The sequence below is a fragment of the Ceratotherium simum genome, chromosome 21 (genome assembly GCF_057802395.1).
Source record: "Ceratotherium simum simum isolate JZ-2026a chromosome 21, ASM5780239v1, whole genome shotgun sequence".
In the NCBI taxonomy this organism is placed as follows: Eukaryota; Metazoa; Chordata; class Mammalia; order Perissodactyla; family Rhinocerotidae; genus Ceratotherium; species Ceratotherium simum.
Window position 1 is genome coordinate 14,325,018 of NC_141920.1, and position 21,217 is coordinate 14,346,234.

Sequence of the window (21,217 nt, forward strand, 5' to 3'; positions counted from 1 at the left end):
TGATAGCTGCTATAAGATGAGAAAATTCAGGTTAGTGTGATGAATTCAACGAATGCATTTTTATAGTTATAGATCTCAAATATAATAGCATCTTGGGAAATGAATAAAAGCATTAATGAATTTGGCAAATGACTGCTAAGAAGATTATGTGGGGGACGCAGGTGTTATTGGCTGTGGCTTGTCTAGACTCATGGGTGATTATGCTCTGCCTTTTCTCCGCAGAACGCTAAAAAGAAAATGTATGGCTGCACAGAAGCCTTTCTGGCTGATGCAAAGTGGATTTTGCACAACTGCATCATTTATAATGGGGGTGAGTGGCTTCGATGACTCCTGAAGAAGAGAGTATGGTGTGTGCATTGCCCATTCTCCCGCCCTTCATAAAAAATCAGGCTCTGTTTTCATGTATCAGGGCCAATAGCTGAGAACAGTTGTGTATAGATGGCTATCTGTGCGAATAGGGGCAGTGACTAGGTGCATTTTAAGGTATGAACTGACATGCAGAGTGGCTCGCAGTTATATGGTGCTGCTGCCTGTCCTTTTTAAAAACTTTATTTCAGTGGAGGAATAATTACATACAATAAGGTGCACAGATTTTACATGTACATTCCATGAATTTGACATATGTATAACCACAAACCCAAATAAGATCTAGAACATTTCCATCACCCTATTATATTCCTGGTTGCCCCTTTCCAGTAAATCCACCCCCCTCCAAAGGAGCTACTGTTCTGTTTTGTTTCACTGTAGTTGAGTTTCACATAGTCTAGAATTTCATATAAATGGAGTCAGAGATTACACTCTTGTGTCTGGCTACTTTCCCACAGCGTAGTATTTTTGGGATTCATCCATGTTGCGTGTGTCAGTGGTTCGTTTCTTTTTATTGTTGAGTGGTTTTTCATTGTATCAGCATACAGTGTATTTATCCATTTACCTTGTTGATGCTGATGGACATTTGGGTTATATTCAGCTTTTGGCTGTTAAGAAGAAAGCCACTGTGAACATTCTTGTACAAGTCTTTGTGTGGACATGTTTTCGTTTCTCTTGGGTAAATACCTAGGAATGGTATTACTGGATCATTGAGTAGGTTTATATTTAACTTGATAAGAAATTTTGCCCAACTGTTTTGCAAAGTGGCTGTATCGTTTTACACTTTTTCCAGCAGTGTGTATGAGTCTTAGTTGTTCCATATCCTGGCCAGTACTTGGTATTGTCTGTCTTTTTAATTTTAGCCATTCTTGAAAGTATGCAATATTGTGTCATGGTGGTTTTAATTTGCCTTTCTGTAGTGACTAATGGTATTGAGTATCTTTTCACATGCTTCTGAGTCATTTGTGTATCTTTTTTGGTAAAATACCTATTCAGATATTTTGTTCATTTAAAAAATTGGGTTATTTGTGTTTTTATTATTGAGTTGTAGGATTTCTTTATATTCTGGATAAAGTTTTGTTGGTTGTGTTTTCATGGGTTTAGAGGATTGAGCCTTCTGGACAGAATGGAGGAGGATTTCCATTAAAATCTCTCATGGCACCTTGCCCATTGCCCTACCTTCTCTCACACTCCGCTCTGTCTACCTTCTGGCCAGGTGGATCTTTCAGTGTCCTGCCCCATCCTGTCCCTCTTGTCCCTAGGTCCTGTTGTCTCCTGCTGGACACTCTTTCCTTCTTTGCCTTCATGACTTTTCCTTATCCTCTCCCAGCCTCTCTGTCCTCTCAGGAGCCTTCCCTTGTGACCCAGACCATATTATGTGCTCTTGTTTGGGGCTCTCACAGTACCTGTCCTTCCCCATGGCAGCATTTATCACACTTCCCAGATGCTACTGTTTTTATTTGAGTTGCTCACCAGGATGTAAGCTCTTTAAGGGCAGCCACCATGTCTCGTTCCCTGCATACCCTTGGGGCTAGCATAGACTTTTAGCTAATGTTTAAGGAAACAAGTCTGAATGGATAGATGTTTGCTTAAAGCCCATGTTTTGCATTATTAACTCAGTAGCAGGGCTCGGGGTTCAGGGAGAGGAGAGAGTCACTAGGCATTGAGAATTCGTGTAAAGGTTATAAACTCAAAAATGTAGAAAGGCCCGTCAGATCATATGAACAGGTGAATGAGGTCAGCTGGAAGAAAAACATTGGCACAGGCCAGGATATCGACTGGCCACGGGGAGAGCTGGAGATTGCACAGAATGGGGAGCTCCTGCCTGCTCTGGAGGGCTTGCCACTGGACACTGCAGTGGTTTGTTGGATACAGAGTTATCAGATCTTCTGAGTTTTTAAGGCAAGCCAGAAATGTAGGTATTTGTGTGTGTATGTGAAATATTTTTGCCAACAAATTCACAATTTCTGAAAATACCATAATGTTTGAAGAAAACATGGCTTTTTGACTATCTTGTCCTCTGGTTTAGTGCAAAGGTGAGGGATTTAGAGTTAGATCTGGGGTCAGATCTTCAACTCATTAGCTAAGTGGTCTCATATAAGCGGTGACTCTTCCGAGCCTTGGCTTACTCATCAATGAAATGGGAAGGTTCATAGCTGCTTCCTAATACGGCTTCTGGAGGAGTTAACCAGAAAATGTAGTTCAAAGCACCAGGCACACCAGAGCTACTCAATGAAATATCTTCTTTCCTCTGTACCCTTCTTGGGTAGGAGTTTGGGACAGTGGGTAGAATAAGGCTCATTTCTGCTAATTTGAGCCTTTAGAGTGTAAAAGCATCTTTCAGATGTTAAACCATGAACTGTGGGTGATCCCACACAAGTCTCTCAGTTTCAGAGAAGATGACATTGTGACACCAAAGATTGGTCAATGTTCAGGGGAGAAGTCACATAATTTGAACTGATATTAGAAGCCAGAACCCTTTGGTTTTTAGCCTTTAAAAGCTTGGTCCTGGCGGAAAGCAAGTAAAAAGGTTGTTAGTGGAAGTTTAATCATAAGGCTGGGTGTTACAGTGTTTCCATTTGAATTAATCCTATTTTCTTATTCCCTTAGGAAATCACAAATTGACACAAATAGCAAAAGTAGTCATCAAAATCTGTGAGCACGAGGTATGTGTTTCCCACAGTCCTGTTTTAAATGCGTCCGGAGTGAGAGGTTGGGGTGGCTGAAGTTTCCATTTGCAGAGTCTCCCAGTGGGTAGCGGTGGTGATGTTGGGATTGTGGAGGCACAGACGGCCTCCCCTCTCTTCAAGGAAAGGGGAAGTAGCAAAGAGGGTATTTCTGAATCTACCTGTTGGCAACACCCTGCTGCTTTGTGGCCACAAGGCCGGGCTGTCCTGGACCTGATGTTCCCACCTTGTTTTATCCAGTACCTTTGGAACAACCCAGAAGTAGTGTGAGCAGAAGGAGGAAATATATGCCACCATTCATTCATTTGTGCATTCACTCATTTCTTCATTGACTTGTTAAGTCAGTCAGTTATAATTAATTAATTAGAATTATAAATTACACAATTAGTCATTGTAAATAATTAATTATAAATAATTATGGAGCACTTGCTGTGTATCTGGTACCTTGCATGACGCAGGAGTTAAAGAGAAAAACAAGTCTGATGATGTTGGGAAGATAACAGCAACTAATAGGGCAGTGGTGGAGCCCTTGGCGGTGAAGACTTTGGAGCCCGACTCCCTGGGTTCAAATCCTGGCCCTGCCACTTTGCCGCAATGAGACCTTGGTCAGGTTACTTGACTTCTTGGGGCCTCACTTTCTTCTTCTGTAAAATGGGGATAACAACAGTCCTACCTCAGAGGGGGTTGTGAGGAGGAAATGAGTTAATACCTGTAGAACTTACAGTGGTACCAACACAGTCTAAATCTCTGATAAATGCTAATTAGTTTATTGATTTTGTGTTACTTGAAGGGCTTTACATTTATCTGAATAATTTTGATAATGGTCTTAAGAGGTAGGTACTTCTCTCATCCCCGTTCTGTAGATGAGAAAACGGAGGCTCAGACAAGATAAGCAACTTTTCCTCAAGTTACAAAAGTAGTAAATGCTGGAGTCTGAATTGAGATTCCAGAAGGAGTTTCTGGGGCCCTTGGTTCTGAGTCATGATGGTACTCTGGGGAAGGTACTTTCTCAAGAGGGAGAAGGACAGCAGGTAACTTGCAGAATTTCAAATTGTTGTCAGTGGAAACAAACCAGGGCGACGTGGTAGGGGATTAACTGCTCTGGACGGTGTGATTAGAGATGCACAGAGTTGAGCATGGCAAGCAGAGGCCAGGGTGGCTGGAAGGGATCGGGGAGCTCAGACAGGTGGGCTGAGGCCAGACCACACGGGCCTTGAAGGAACTGGTCGGGTGTTCAGACGTCATTGTTGTTTCTCAGCTTCAGCACTCCTGACGTTTGGAGGCAGAGAATTCTGTGCTGTAGAGACTGTCCTCGTACATCATAGACAGATTCCAGTTGCCACTGTTCCCCCTCCGAGTGGTGATAACCAAAAAATATCTCCAGACATTGCCCAGTGTTCCCGGAGAGGTTCCACTGCCCTGGTGGAGAACCGCTGGTCTAAGGGGAGGGGCAAGATGAGATCTGTGTTTGTGGAAGATCTGGCTGCTGTATCTGTGTGGGGTATACACCATAGTGGGAGCTGGGTGATATGGTCCAGCAAGATGTGATGGCGGCTTGGGCTAGGTGGAGGCTTTGGGGTTGGTGAGAAATGGTTGGATTTATCTCCAAGGTGTTCCCCACTGTGGGGCTTAGTTTAGCTAATCCTACCTGCCAATATTGTTGTGCATTTCCTGAGGGCCTGCAGGTGTAGGGTCCCTGCGATGGCGCATTCTAACGTATTTTTGCTTTACAGATGAATGAAATCGAAGTATGTCCAGAGTGTTATCTAGCTGCTTGCCAAAAACGAGATAACTGGTTTTGTGAGCCTTGTGTAAGTTGGATTTCCTTTCCTTCCTTCATTTTCTGAACTCTGCCTTGGCTGTCTACCCGAGACAGCTTTCTCCAGGTGGCTTATTTGACGGAACTTTGGACGAAGTTCTTAAATAATTTTTTTCTGATAAAGTTATGGCAGAGTGAATGCAATGCAGGTGGGATAAACCTCTTCGGCTGAAAGTTCGTGTGCCAGAGGTGCATCATGACTTACTGGGTTTCTTAGCCCGGGCAGAATCCGGGATGCAGAGTAGGGGGGCACATCAGAGAGGAGGGGGACACACCAGGGTAAAGCAGATAATGAGATGCGTGTTAAATGTGTGTGTCGTTTACAAATCGTGTTTTAGGAGGTTAGGAAATACCTCCCTGGATTAACTCCATGGTCTCTCTAAACCATGGTTCTTGGGGATGGGGGTGGGGGGAAGACTGTCACCTTAGTTTCCCCCACAGATCTGCAGTTTCCAAACTGGTGTTCTGCAGAGAGCATGTGTTGTGGGGGTGGGCTAGTGTGTGTGTGGGAGGATGGAGGGGGGAGTGGAATGTATTGGGGGGCAAGATTGGGCAAGTAAATTTGAGAATCAAAATATAGTTGATGTCTCTTCCTGCCTTTGGAGTTTAACACTTGAATAGTTAAGATAAAGAATAAAGGTGGTGAATACTGCCCCTCGTTATATGCTAGCTACAACGTGCATTTAATCCTCCAATTTAACAGGGTGTAGGTATTACTGTCTCCGTGTCATACACAAAGGTGGACTCTTTTGCTCGAGGCCACCCAGGTAATAGCAGCACAGCCAGGTTCCACGCCTGGTTTTGTCAGCACTCAGGTCTTCTCGAGCTCACCATGTAACCCCATTCCCAGCCTTGCCCGGGCTTACTGGCCACACTTCTTGGGAACACCACTTGGGGAGACCCTGCTTGAAACTATTCTCTTTCCATTTGTGGCCTGTAGCACCTATACCTCGCATTATCCCCACACACCAAGCTTTCTGTGTGTATCTGGCTGTCAAATACATACAAACTCTGGATTTTGTTTTTCTTTTCCTAGAGCAATCCACATCCTTTGGTCTGGGCAAAACTGAAGGGCTTTCCATTCTGGCCTGCAAAAGCTCTGAGGGATAAAGATGGGCAGGTGGATGCCCGTTTCTTCGGACAACACGACAGGTGGGAGTTAAAATCAGGCTTCAAACGTGTGGCTTTAACTGAACCTTTGGTACCGTCATTGAGTATGAGACCTAGGGGAGGAGGGCATGGCTATTATTTTGTTTATTGTCATGATACCAACCAGCGATCTTGTAATTTAAAGATATGTTCCTGTGCTGTGTTAAGCCTGATAATGCGTGAGCTTCAGTTTTTTCAGGTATGTTAGAAAAGAATCTTGCTTTTGCGGTTTTGTTGATGAAACCAGCATTGGAATAGGTTCCAGGGCTATTTTAAGTGCTGCTGTTCTTTTTTGGATATTCTGGGGTAAATTAAACCGCAAATTGCTTTTCAAAATAATGCTTTCAGAGATCAGGAGTATTTTCCCAGATTGCTGGTAAATGAATCTCCTGTAGTTGTGCTGGGTTCCCTCCTGTTCCCTTTTCTCTGAAGGTAAAATGGGAAATTGTAAGGGGTTGCTGTTTTGACAGGTGCGAGCCCTCCCTCCCAGCCTTTCCGCCCTCCCCTTTTCCTTGCTTACAGTGAAGTGAATTATTCCCGCTAATGCAGTCCCTTTAGAGTGTAGCCCCCTGCATGCCTGAGAACAACAGGTAGACGGAGATGAGCAGCCGTTAATATCTTAGTTCTCTTTTAGCACGTTGTGTTATGATTAAATGAGGCAAAACCCTTTCGAAGCCCTACCAAGCAAGTGGTTTGAGAAAATGTGTGAGTGTGTAGCGGAGAAGATTTAAAAGACATACTCTAGGGGCCGGCCCCGTGGCTTTGTGGTTAAGTGCACGTGCTTCACTACTGGCAGCCCGGGTTCGGATCCTGGGCGCGTACTGATGCACCGCTTCTCCGGCCATGCTGAGGCAGCGTCCCACATACAGCAACTAGAAGGATGTGCAGCTATGACTTACAGCTATCCACTGGGCTTTGGGGAGAAAAAGGGGAAAAAAAAAAGGAGGATTGTCAATAGATGTTAGCTCAGGGCTGGTCTTCCTCAGCAAAAAGAGGAGGATTAGCATGGATGTTAGCTCAGGGCTGATCGTCCTCACACACACACACAAAAAGACATACTCTAAAATTTATACACACCCACAGAATATACAGAAAATGCAGTTTATAATTCTAAACACCGGAATCTGAAATCTTGCTCTCTCTGTTAAATTTTGCTTGTCATCTTGCAAATCGAAGAAAAGAGTGAATTCCAAAGTAATCTGCAAAATCATTTGCTGGGAATCCCAGCAGTCCATTTTCAGGAGACATAATGGAAATTAGCTGAGATGGTCCTGGGTTTGATAGGAAGAATTGCACTTTTTTTGATTTTGACCACTTTTGTTGGAATTCTGTCTAAAGTCATTTATTCATTCATTCAAAGAAATATGTATTTGGTGTGTGCCAGGCCGTGTGCTGGATGCTGGGGATACAGGAGTGAGCAGGCAGACCCTGTCCCCTGCCTGTCGTATGGCTGACCATCCTAGTGGGGAAGACAGATAAAACACGAGTAAACAAACAGGCAAGCTGATCTCAGGTCAGGAGGTGATGGTGGGGCTGAGTGAAGATGTGGGTAGAGGGAGCAGAGAGGGCAGAGAGGTGGGGAGGGGAGGGCCGAGGCAGTGTGGTTTGAACAGGATGAGGGAGGAGAGGGTGGTGAGAGATGGGGCCGGGATCACAGGAGCTGTGGTCAGGAGTCGGGCTTTTGTTTGAAGAGCAGGAGGAATTGTTGGCAGGTTGTTCATCTTCCTGCCTCTTCATTAGAGCACGGCAGTGTTAACCATCTCGATGATCCGGGATTACTCTTATTCTATAGTGTAACACAGTGTGGGCACACCTAGGATGAAGGTGGGTAGAGGAAAGGCAGTGCCTGTCCCCCTCACCGACTATTCCCCGACCCTCCGAGTCTTTGATTCTGCTCTCTCCGCTATGCCCACTCTGCGCGGATCTCCCACTCCTACCTCGCTGACAGCCACTGAAGGTGGCTTAGGGGGCATGCGCTTTGCTAGCCCTGTTTCCAGAGGCTGTTTCCCCGAAACTTGCAGGTGTAGGTTGGTTGTGGATGGGAGCTGTTGTAGAAGGCGGGCCCCCTGCCTTTGTGAAAAAGACAGCAGCACAAGTCTGATGCCCACGAGATTTTCTCAGCCCCCATTTGTGTCTTCTGTCCGCTCAGAGGGAATGTGCTGAGCTCTTGGGCTCATTTGGGTGAGGGATGCTCATGGGGGGAATTGTGAAGGACATCCCACAGTGGCCAAGGGACAGTACCTTGGAGTTGTAGGAATGTTTTAGTCGGCCCGGGGCAGGGGTCACTGGCAGCTGTGGGAGAAGCTACTCCTAGAAGGAGAAACGTCTCTCCTTACTCAGAGATGTTCTTTTTTCTTTTTTTTCCTGAGGAAGATTCACCTTGAGCTAACATCTGTGCCCATCTTCCTCTATTTTGTATGTGAGCTGCTGCCACAGCATGGCTAACGAGTGGTGTAGGTTTGCGCCCGAGAACCGAACCCACCGCCGAAGCAGAGCACGCCAAACTTAACCACTAGGCCACGGTGCCAGTCCCTGGGAGATGTTGTTAAAGCAGAATGGGGCAGGTTTGTTGACAGCCTGCTCTGGGTCAGACCCAGGATGCAGAGACTACAGGGAGGCTGCAGGAGGTGTGACACGCTGTCCCTTTCTCGGGGAGCTCCTTCGGGGTTATAGAGCCAGAACTTAAACCTGGACGTGTGTAAGCGAGATAGGTCAGGGCAGCAGAGTAAGAAATATCACAGACCATCACACGTTCATTGTCAAGTTAATAAATACTGGAGTGAGCCCAGGGAGGCCCTTGCACAAATCAAGGCATGTTCTGAAGAGTCTCATTGCGTGCTTTTGTCCTTTAGAAGATTTTGCTTTCGTTCCGTTTTATTTCATACACACACGTAAGTAAAAATGTAGAAAATATTTTACTAAATGCCTGCAGAGCTAAGAAAGAAATAGCCTTAAGTGAGTATCTGCCGTACATCAGGCAGTGTTTTAAGTGCTTTTTGTAGAAGCTGCTTTTCTCCCCATTGTACTGAGGCCCAGGGGCCGGCCCGGTGGCACAAGCGGTTAAGTGTGCTCGCTCCGCTGCGGCGGCCCGGGGTTCGCAGGTTCGGATCCCGGGCGTGCACCACTGCGCTGTTTGTCAAGCCATGCTGTGGCGGCGTCCCATATAAAGTGGAGGAAGATGGGCACAGATGTTAGCCCAGGGCCAGTCTTCCTCAAGAAAAAGGGGGAGGATTGGCATCGGATGTTAGCTCAGGGCTAGTCCTCCTCATACACACACAAAAAAAGAAAACTGAGGCCCTGCGCTAGGCAGTAGCTCAGCTGTGTGACTCTGTGGCCTCTTCTGACACTGCCCCCCCAGAGCATATCTAATTCCCCTTGAAGTATTTCCTGGGCCTGCTTTAAGGAAAAGAAACACTTTCCTGAAATCACGTGACAAGCAACTTCACTGAAGACACTTGAGGACCTGAGAGGAAGCAGTTAAGGCCCCGATAGCAGACAGAAGCCTGGAGATGAAGGTGCTCTCAGTGTTGACTGGTTGGCTGATCAGCTCCTGGTGGTGCCAGGACTGGCTTGGGTGCATTTCACTTGACCCCCTCGGCAGCCCTCCTGGTTGGGGCTCATCCTCCACTTCGCTGGTGGCAGAGCTGAGGCTGGCTCAGGGAGGGGGAGTCACTTGTTGGGGAGCCTGGGGATCCTGATAGCTCCTCAGAGCCTCTCTGTCTAGTCCGGGCTCCTGTGCACCCAGTTGTAACACGCAGAGGCCCGGCCGCCTCTCACCCTGAGGGCGCTTGGCTCCTGTTCAGCCCTGTTCCATCTGACTGCAGATGTGAGTCTTTAGATCTCTGCAGAATGACAGCAGTGAGTGGGAATGGGGGAGAAGCTGGTAATTTCCAGCACTGAGAGAGCAGCTAGATATTTTTGGGGGTGTTCGGTTTTAGTTTGTGTTCGCATCTAGTATCACCAAGAGCTGCATACAGCGAGCCGGTGCACTGAATTCTGCCCCGGGGCCGTGCTTGATTGCTCCTGGGTTGTTTTCTCTTAAAAACAGGAATGAGATGCCAACTGTTAAAATGTAAATGTAATATAAGAAGGCCATATTTCCTGCTGCTCTTTAAAATGTTGGAAGACTTGGCAGCGTTGGGTCCAGATTCCTCCATGGCACCTTGGCTAGCACCCGCGTAGATGGTGCCAGGGGCAGACTGGCCGTGAGGTCTCTACTTCCCCTCAGTCCACTTTGCTTCCTGTTACTTTATACTGGGATTGAGTTTATGGTCTGTGAAATCCAAAAGGCCGCCTTGGAAAAGCTCATTCCCACCAGGGCTGCAAACTGGGTTGAGGCTGGGGGATCAGATGTGACAAGGCTACGTCCTGGATGTTCCTGCATCGGCTCTGTCTTCACGCAGAGCATGTTTGTGTTCCCGTCTCCTGCATGCGGTCGCTCGGGTTGCTCATTCCAACAAAGCAGCCACCAGTGTTTGTGCTCTCATGGGTTTCTGGCAAGCACACAGGGATGTGGGGTACAGAAGGCGGGAAGACGGAACCAGCCTGGAGTGGGAGGTGGAGGGTGCAAACCCCACGGCCAAAGGGCTGTTTTCTCGGTTATTTTCCATGTGAATTATCTCACTTTCAAAACCATGCACTTCCTGTTAAGGTTATGGTTTTCCAACATTTCTTTCTAGTCCCATATAGGATCCCAATTTGAAAAGAGAAAAGCTCTTCATGTCTTGAGTGCAGAAGAGTGAGATTCGAGCGAATAATTCTCTTTTTGGAGGTGTAGTCTGGGGTGCACTGACTATTTTTTATTACTCTCTACCAACCCAAAGCCAAAGGGGATTTATTATTTTTTTAATGGATTAAAATGACTAAGTCTATTGAGCCTTTTAATGTTTTAGCTAAGTTTGTTGTTCACGTTCTGTCCTTATGACAGAACATGTCTGTTAAGCATTAATGGTTAATCATTTAACAACCATTCAAACCAAGTCATTTTAAAAAAATGAAATATGTTATTTAAGAATTTAAGAAACATATTAGGCTAATTTGGTTTGCATTAAGGAAAAAACAATTCTGGATAAAGTTGAATGGATAAAGAAAATGTCGTACTTACTTACAGTGGAATACTATTCAGTCTTAAAAAGTATTTGACGACGTGGATGAACCTTAAGGACATTATACTAAGTGAAACAAGCCAGTCACAGAAAGACGAATATAGCATGATTCCACTTATATGAGGCGGCATCTAAAATAGTCAAATTCATAGAATCCAAGAGTGGAATGGTGGGTTTGCCAGGGGCTGGTGGGAGGGGAAATGGGGAGTTACTAATCAACGGGCATAAAGTTTCATAAACAAAATGAATAAGCTCTAGAGATCTGCTGTACAATCTTGTATCTATAGAGTCCACAATAATGAATTGCACACTTAAACATGTATTAAGTTGTTCTTACCACAATAAAATAAATTTTTTAAAAACTTAAAAAAAAGGATCTTGGAAAGGACCAAAGTTGACTTAAACTCTCTCTTTTTGCACTCCTAGGGCCTGGGTTCCAATAAATAATTGCTACCTCATGTCTAAAGAAATTCCTTTTTCTGTGAAAAAGACTAAAAGCATCTTCAACAGTGCAATGCAGGAGATGGAGGTTTATGTGGAGAACATCCGAAGGAAGTTTGGGGTTTTTAATTACTCTCCATTCAGGACACCCTACACGCCCAACAGCCAGTATCAAATGCTGCTCGACCCCACCAACCCCAGCGCCGGCGCCGCCAAGATAGACAAGCAGGAGAAGGTCAAACTCAACTTTGACATGACGGCGTCCCCCAAGATCCTGATGAGCAAGCCCATGCTGAGCGGGGGCACGGGCCGCAGGATCTCCTTGTCGGATATGCCTCGCTCCCCCATGAGTACAAACTCCTCCGTGCACACGGGCTCCGATGTGGAGCAGGATGCCGAGAAGAAGGCCACGTCGAGCCACTTCAGCGCGAGCGAGGAGTCCATGGACTTCCTGGACAAGAGCACAGGTCAGCCCTGGCCGGAGAGGGTGGAGGTGGCCCCAGGGACACGGGGGTTTCTACCAGTGCCACACCTGTCGGGTCCTAGCTGGTGACTGTCACAGAATTAAAGGGAGCTGCATGGGGTTCTGTTCCAGTGGAGCAAATTTTAAATTTTAGAAGAGTAACCCAATGGAATTCTTGGTGTTAGGGACCAAAAAATGAGAAAAGTGGTCCGCAAAGGCCAGCTGGAGGTCCTGCCTAGAAGTGGGCAGAGATGGCCAGAAATCCTTCAGAGCTCAGTTCAAATCCTCTTAATCCCAACAACTTCCTGTAATACTTTTTCCCTCAAGAATTTAATTTTAATTGAAACATTTTTCCATCAAAACCATGTAATCATGTTTCTTAATACTCAAATATTAGAGAAACTCGTAAGGTAAACAGTAATAGTCTCTCCCCAGGGCAGTCCCACTCCTTAAAGGTCACCCCATTTAACAGCTGTGTTGCATTTTTGAGACTGGCTATAGGAGAGCGGTTGAGAATGAGGATGTTGGTCTCAGATCCCAGCTCTGCCACTCCTGCTTTGTGGCTTTAGGCAAGATCCTTAACCTCTCAATGCCTCAGTTTCCTTCTGTAACATGACATGATGATAGGACCTGCCTCATAGGTTCTTGTAAGGATTAAATGGATCGACGCACAATGGAGCAGTGCCTGAAATAGAGCTACAGAAATGTCAGCTACTTTATTATTTCTTATGGTGGTTGCTAATCAAAAGCCTACATGGATCAGAGAGCTGATGCAAACGAGGGATGTTGGCCGAGTGTAAGAAAAGTGATGGTGACTTGAATTCTTTCTACCCAAAGATGTGGTTGCATGTTAAATATTTAAGAACTTGACTCCTACAAGGAAATGGGTTTACTCTTATTTTTCTTGAAACATGGCCTTCACTGTTTGTTCTTTGTTCTTCTGCCTTTGAGAGATGTGGGCACAGAGAAGGCTCCACACTAAATGCGACGATCAAGGCAGCGAACCCTTAGGCTCTGGGCTGGAGAGATGTCGATGGGGCGGGGACTGGTAAACCACGGGGCACCTGCCCCACCTCAAGGGCTTCAGCCCATGTTTGCCATGCGGGAATGTGGACTTGTGGTTTTCGGATCTTAACATTCTTCCAGAAAAATGGGAAATCTGCATTTTTATGTAAAATCTCCAGTTATTAAATGTCTGCTCAAAATGTTCTATTTTCCAGAATGAATAAAGCATATCTGCAGGTTGGACCCGCCACCAGTTTTAGACTTCTGGCCAAAGCGTTAACCTTGGAGAGCCTTTCCAACTCCCTCTGTCCCTCCCCTCCTCTCTCCCTTCCTTCCTTCACGTAAGAACTCTTTAAGGAGCAGGCGTCAGTTCTTTAAGAGACCATCAGTGCCCCCGGAAGACAAAATGATGGGAACTTAGTCAGTTGTGAACTCACAAAGAATTCCAGCCATTTTGGTTGTGCTGGTTCTTGTTTCTGGTTGGTTGGTTATTTTCAGGTACTGGTTGTGGCTGCTCCGAAAATGGCTGTCAGTGGAGTAGGGAGAGTTACCTGCCAGTGGCTCTCGTTCTTCACAGTAAAGGCTGCAGTCTCCCTCTCCAGCTCTGACCGGAGCTACGTGGTCCTGGGGACTCACAGTTGAGTTCTAGAGCTTTCTTCTGGGATGACGTAACTTGTAACTTGTGTTGACATTGTTTCGGAAAAAAAGTTCCCTTTTGCCCCCTAGTTTCTGACCAGAGTCCTTAAGAGCTTACTTTTTATTCCATGACATGGTTCCGTGTAAGCTGAGTTAACAAAACATGGTGCGTAATCACACAGACTCCCCAGCCTGTTAGTTCCCAGTGAGGACACACTGTTGAGAAAGTGGTGGCAATCTCGTGAATCGCTGTTGCTTGAACTTTCACCGCCGTGATTTTTGCCGTATTCTAGTACCACCTATTTTATTGCATTCTTAAATATTAAATCTGCAACTTAGCTTCATCCTAAGCTAATAAAATGTGTACGCTCCTGTGTTTAAATATTGTCTGCAACTTAGGTTTTTCCTAAGCTAAATAAAATGTATAAGCTCATGTGTTTAAGTTGCTTGTTGTGTTTTTTCCCAATATACATGGAACTAATACATAGCTTGTAAAACATGTTGGTCTGTGAACCACTGTTGGTTTTCTTGCACCATAGTTCAGGAACTAGTTTTATAGGAATATGAGAACACGTATAATGTGTTAATTAAGCTTCTCTCTTCCCTCGGGTGGTACAGAGGTTGAAATGACGTCAGAATTCCTGGCAAAAATCCCTCATCTTTGAGTGGCTTTTTAGGTGATAAGTTAGTAGATCCCCCATTTCAGTAAACTTTAATATCCCTTTCCCAAAATATAATCCCCTTGCCAGGATGTGCTGGGGTCATTTTGCTAATCGTGAGTTAGACAGCCGATGAGTAGTATAGGAAGAGAAGGTGATATTCAAAATTGTTTTAGTCGGGCCAGCCCTGTGGTTTAGCGGTTAAGTGCGCGCGCTCTCCTGCTGGCGGCCCGGGTTCGGATCCCGGGCGCGCACCGACGAACTGCTTCTCCGGCCATGCTGAGGCCACATCCCACATACAGCAACTAGAAGGATGTGCAGCTATGACATACAACTATCTACTGGGGCTTTGGGGGAAAATAAATAAATAAATAAAATCTTTAAAAAAAAATTGCTTTAGTCTTACAAATTGCCCCCTTTTCTGTAAGGAGCCAGATAGTAAATACTGTAGGTTTTGTGGGTCTCTGTCACAACTCTGTAACTATTCAACACTGTCGTTGTGTTACTAAAGCATATTGCCATGGGCAGTATGTGGCTGTGACACTGAAATTTGAATTTCATATAATTTATTTCATGAACTGTTAATTCTTTTTTCAACCATTTAAAAATGGCAAATACCCTTCTTAGCTTGCGGGCCATGCAAGAACAGGTGGTGTGCCAGATTTGGCTCGTGGGTTGGTTTTCCAACGTGTATTATAGACTAAGAGTTAGAAGAAACTCTGAATCAGCCTCCCCATTTTACAGAAGGCAAGTTGAGGTCCCTGTGGAGTGTGTAGGGAGGTGCCTGAGTCCCCAGAGCCAGATCCTGTCTAGACCTGTTTTCTTTTCACCGCACCCTACTGCCCTCTGCTGTTAGCAGCGATGATAGCATTTAGTGGAAGAAGACTATTTATTGAAATATATATGTATAAAATAATAATAATGCATATAAAATAGTCTTCCCACAATCAGGGAATGTATAATTGGGACGAGACTGTATAAGAGAAGATTGTCATAGGATGGAAAAACCATGTTAGTTTCCGCAATGAAAATTTTGTAGCCAGCAACACGAAACTACAAATTGAAATCAGTTGTTAAATAAAACTTGCATGAGAGTTTAGAAACCTTCCTTTTTTGGGGGGGGGATTGAAGAGCTCAGAATCATGTGTCTGTAATCCTTGGAACTAGATTTAGCTTTCTAAGAAGCACTTTTCTAGCCGGAAGCCTCTCACTCATGGTGTCCTGGAATCCTGTCATCTTAATGGTCAGAGTGGTTTATATTCTCAGTGATTTTTTCTCTTTCCTCCTTTATCTAGACCTCCTGGCCAGAACTGATGCCTTTGCCCATTTTGGCTTTCGGAATCCTGATTTCAGTTGTTAATATGTATTAGGGTGAGAGTCCTGGGGCCTGAATTTCACCACCCCCTGAGCTAATGGTCCTCTGGTCTTATAGCTCCGGATGGGTTACTGTTTAAGGAGAAGGGAAGACACTTTTATATACTCCTTTTTTTTACTGTGAAATCAATACGGAGTTGTCGTAAAATAATTGTTAATTACAAAAACTAAAGTCACAGATGATCCCACCTCCCCCAGTCAGCCCTTAGATGCTGTTTCCAGGACTTTTTCTATGTTGGTTTATACACCATGCTATCAAGTTGGAAACTCAGCTAGTTCCGGGGATCAGGCAGATATGGAAATGAGTGAGGGTGGGAAGTGGTGGGGAGTGGAGTGAGAAAGCAGAAGTAAGCTCCTCATCCTGATCGATTACTCACACGCGTGTGCTGGTGTGTGTAACACTTCCCAGAGCAATACTTACTCATCTGATACGTGGCGCTGAGCTAGAGAAGTGTGCTTTTTCTCTCAAGGGCGCTGGGGGCCTTTTCATCCTGGTTCGAGCCAAGTGGGAATGTGGGCTCAGTATTGCCAGATTTCTGGTTGTTCGAGAGAAGTCTCAAATATTCTTTTAAAGATTTTATTTATTCATTTTCTTCCCCCCAAAGCCCCAGCAGATAGTTGTATGTCATAGGTTCACATCCTTCTAGTTGCTGTACGTGGGACTCGGCCTCGCGCTGGACGGAGAAGTGGTGCCTTGGGGCGCGCCCAGGATCCGAACCCGGGCCGCCAGCATCAGAGCGCGCGCACTTGACCGCTAAGCCACGGGGCCGGCCCTCAAATATTCTTTTAAAGTGCCAGCTACCCGGGCCGGCCCCGTGGCTTAGCGGTTAAGTGCGTGCGCTCCGCTGCCGGCGGCCCGGGGTCGGATTCCGGGTGCGCACCGAGGCACCACTCCTCCAGCCATGCTGAGGCCGCGTCCCACATACAGCAACTAGAAGGATGTGCAGCTATGACAGACAACTATGTACTGGGGCTTTGGGGGAAAAATAAATAAATAAAATCTTTAAAAAAAAAAAAAAAAGTGCCAGCTACCCCAACTTTTACATATTGGCTCAAAAAAAAAATATATATATATATATAGTGCATCAAATTCATCTGTGACCTACTTGGTTCATGTCTACCATAGACTGTTTAGGGTTTCTTTTTTTTTTTTGGCTGAGGAAGATTAGCCCTGAGCTAACGTCTGTGCCCATCTGCCTCTACTTGATATGGGATGCTGCCAATGGCTGACAAGTGGTGTAGGTCCGTGCCTGGGATCTGAACCTGTGAACCCAGGCCACTGAAGCAGAGTGTGCCAGACTTAACCACTATGCCACGGGGCTGGCCCCTCTGGGGTTTTCTTTTTTAACTTAACCTTGTGTGCTGAATACTTTTCCATGTTAATAAAAACCCTTCAAAATAGCATTTCTCTCCTGTCACAGACCATCCAGTGATTCTCTGCTGTGTAGCTCGTGTGTGTGCTACTAAGAATTGAGAAAGATGCAGCCCTTTGAACATATAGGTTGTTTCCAAGGTTTTATAAGGAGAGGAAATTGAGCGTGAATCATTAACTCCTCCACTCCCACCCCACCCCGAGTGCTGGGGTGCGTGGGAGAGAAGGGGCTTTTTTTCTAATTTAATTCTAAGACTCATGTTTCAGGGAGTCAGAATAGCACTTAGCACTGGCTAGGATTTTGTAAATGTAGATAATAAATGATGTGTTTTAGCCCACACTCGTGAATTGCACATCAGAGTATAAAATCTGATTAAATTATTTGTGACTTCAAAGGCAATTAGTTCTTCCTTTGGGCAAGATTTATGGCTTTATAAAAGGATTGGCATCTGTTTCAAAGCTTAATTGAAACGAGCATTTCCAAATGTCTTTTTGCTTTTGAAAGTGTCTAGAGTGATTTAAAGCAGGGTTTCTCAATCTCAGCACTGGTGACATTTTTGGCCAATAATTCGCTGTGTTGGAGGCTGTTCTGTGCATCATAGGATGTTTATCAGCATCCCTGGCCTCTACCCACTAGATGGCACAGTCCTGTACATAATTATGACAGCCAAAAATATCTCCAGACTTGGCCACGTGTCGCCTGGGGGACATAGTTACCCCTTCAATCCCCATTGAGAACCATCAGTTTAAGGTACTATGCTTTTGAATTTTAGCACTGATAACAAAATTTTGATTGCTTAACATTCATCTTTGAAGTTCTTCAGTATTTAATTTTGTATCATTTTTTCTTGAATATAAAATATTCCTTTTAATATTATAGAATAAATAACACATAATCCGAATCCCTTAGATTTCTTAATGTATATAATCACAATGATGATAATTTTTTGTGGTGGAATGGGATCATACTAAGCTTTCTGCTTCTTTCAACTTAGCAGTGTTTGACATCTTTCTGGGTTAGTGCATATAGTTCTAATTGCTGATAGTATATGGATGGTACATGACTATGACAGAAATGATGGGGGCATGTGAATGACTGAATATTGGGAAACATTTCTTAGGGAAGAAGCCTGGTTTTATGAAGTAATATGAATGCAAATGTTTTAAATGGATGCTTTGATTTATTTTCTTAATGTAAATCTTATACATATGTATATATATGTGTCCTTGCTAACTTTCTAACCCCCAATGATGTAGGCTTTGTGGCCGGCCTACCATTTCACATGTTCCTCTAGATGGCCACACATGGAGCCGGGATAAAAGGTTTTTTTGTGCGTGTGTGAGGAAGATCAGCTCTGAGCTAACATCCATGCCAATCCTCCTCTGTTTGCTGAGGAAGACTGGCCCTAAGCTAACATCCGTACCCATCTTCCTCCACTTTATATGGGACGCCTCCACAGCGTGGCTTGACAAGCGGTGCATCGATGCACGCCCGGGATCTGAACCTGCGAACCCTGGGCCGCCGAAGCTGAGTGCATGCACTTAACTGCTGGGCCACCGGGCTGGCCCGTCTCTTTTTGTTTTTTTTAGTGGTGGAAGTACTACATGTACATGGTTAAAATGAAAACCAAATCAAACCCCGGGCAATATTAGAGCTGTAGAGCAAGGTATAAAATAAAAGGAGAAGGTTTTTTTACCCCCGCATTCTGAACTCCAGTTTTTCTCCAAAGTTCACCACTATTAACAGTTTATGGGATGCGCTTCTAGGGAAAACAAAATGCTTACACTCATTTAAGATGTGTGTGTGCTTTTAAAGAACATTGACACATGTGGGGGCATTTCTGTACACACTTTACTTCGTTTTTCACGCATATTTTTGTGGGAAGTATTTCTTGTCAGATCATACAGATCTGCATCCTTCTTTTTAAGGTTCATATAGTATTTGTACCATAATTTATTTGGCAAGTCTCTGATTCATAGATGTTTATAAGGCATTTCCCAATCCCTTGCTGTTATATATACTGTTACAGCGAAGCTTATTGTGTGTATACTGTATCGTGGGGCACTTTATCCTGTATCTATGGGGTGAATTCCTAGCAGTGGAACTTTGGGGTCTGAGTGTGTTACACACTTTAATTTTGGATAATCTTAGTATCACCTAAGTGCTCTCCTAAAAGGTTTTACAATTCCTGTGAGTGTTCCTTTTTTCTTACCAACCTCAACACTGGGTGGTGTTTTTTGAAACAAATTTACCATGCAGGTGGAAAGGATGTAGAATGTATCTCTCCATCGCCTTCTCCTCACTTTGCATTTATGTTGTACTCAGTGATCTCTCCTCACCTGGTTATTGACCATTAGTGTTGTTCTGTGAGCTGATATATCTCTCCTTTGGATTCTTAATCACTCTCTTAGCATACCTTGTTTTGAGTATAATATCGAGGAGATTGTTTAAATTGATATCTTTGTATGAAAAAGATTTTATTTTGCTTGTCATTGTCATTTCTTTATTGCTTATCATGACCACAGTAATGAGAAGAGAAATGGAGACTTCCTTCTTTGATTAATTCTCATGTATTTGCTCATTCTGTAAATGTCTTAGGCGGCTGGCAGTGTCCTAGATGTCCTGAGTCTCCTAGGTGGTGTCTGAGGCCGGCAAGCACCCTGTTCTCCTGGAGCAGATATTCTCATGGCAGAAGGGAGACAGTAAACAAGAGGCGCCTTGGCCTCCTGAAATGGGGCCAGCAGGGGAGGGCTCCGAGGAGGTGGTGTTTGAGCCGAACGCTGGGCACTGCCAGCCAGTGTGATCTGGGCAGGGTGGGGCCTTTCCTCAGGAATCCCAAGTGTAAAGACTGGAGGGGGCCGCAGGCTTGATCTTGGAGGAACAGCACAAAGGTCCGTGTGGCTGGAGATTCCAGGATGAGGCAAGGAAAGACAGACATGCGGTTCTGTTTCTTTGGGGGAGTAGGATGCCTCTGGGTGGTTTTAGATGGAGCAGCAAAGTGCTGTCATTTCCTTGTTTAAGGTGCTGCCCTGGCGCTGTGTGAGGGTCTTCAGGAGAGGGGTGTTGTGGCAGGCGGGGGACCGTGGGAAGCTCTTCCAGCGTCTCAATGGGAAATGATGGGCAAGGGCAGTGTTTCCTGGCCTTTTTTTCATTTTCTATCCTAACGAGCCGTTTTAGACATTTTCTTCCTAATTGTCCTCTTGTGAAATTTTTAAAAAAATGGACGTGAAATTCACAAAGCATAAAATTAACCGTTTTGAAGTAAACAATTCAGTGGTGTTTAGTACATTCACAACATTGCACAACCACCACCGTTATCTAGTCCCAAAACATTTCCATCACTCAAAATAAAACCCTGTACCCACGAAGCAGTCCCTCCCCACCCTCCCCACCGCCCCGTCTCTGCTCTCCCACTTGCCCCTGGCAGCCGTCAGTCTGCATTCCATTTGTGTAGATTACCTGTTCTGGATATTTCATTTGCGCGAACTCATACAAAATGTGACCTTTTGGGTCTGGCTCCTTAGTGTCGTGTGCTCAGGGTCATCCACGTTGTAGCAATGCCTCAGAACTTCTTTCCTTTTGATGGGTCATAACATTCCATTGTGGAGATGCCGCAGTCTCTCTATCCATAGATGGTCGTTTGGGTAGTTTGCACCTTCGGCTGTTGTGACAGTGCTGCTGTGAACATGCGGGTACCAGGATTTGTTTGAGTAGTGTCCATTTTCAGTTCTTTTGGGTGTATACCTGGGAGTGGACCCTCATGAAATTGAAAAGTGTTATATATTGTCTTTTGTACTGCATGTGTATCAGTGCTTTATATGTAAAAAGAGTAAGCTGTTTTTCACGCCCTAAGAACGACTTTTTGCTCCTTGAGGCCGTATTGCCCCCGTTGAGAATGCGTGGATGAGGGCGATGGCAGTGGAGATGGAGGTCAGTGGTGAGACTGGGGATAGATAGGAATTGGAGTGCAGACGCCTTGCTGAAGAGTTGGGTAAGTTGAGGAGGAGAGCAAAGGAGGAATTGAGGCTGTCTAGATGTGTTTGGCCTTGAACAACCGGGTGAGTGGTCGTAGCATTAACTGATATGGGGAGGTCGAGGCAGGGCCAGGGTCTTTCACAAACTGGGGAGGTGGGGCACGTG

At 45.1% G+C, this 21,217-nt stretch overlaps 1 protein-coding gene across 26 annotated transcripts in view; it reads left to right on the forward strand.

Annotated features, from left to right (window-relative positions):
• ZMYND8 (zinc finger MYND-type containing 8) overlaps positions 1 to 21,217 on the forward strand; it is a 129,754-nt gene that overhangs the window by 63,112 nt on the left and 45,425 nt on the right. For all 26 annotated transcript variants that reach the window (XM_087445159.1, XM_087445166.1, XM_087445170.1 and 23 more), the window contains 5 exons: positions 223 to 310; positions 2,977 to 3,032; positions 4,787 to 4,864; positions 5,909 to 6,024; positions 11,553 to 12,034. In XM_087445159.1, the coding sequence (XP_087301285.1) occupies positions 223 to 310; positions 2,977 to 3,032; positions 4,787 to 4,864; positions 5,909 to 6,024; positions 11,553 to 12,034 (820 nt within the window). The remainder of the gene's footprint in view (positions 1 to 222; positions 311 to 2,976; positions 3,033 to 4,786; positions 4,865 to 5,908; positions 6,025 to 11,552; positions 12,035 to 21,217) is intronic.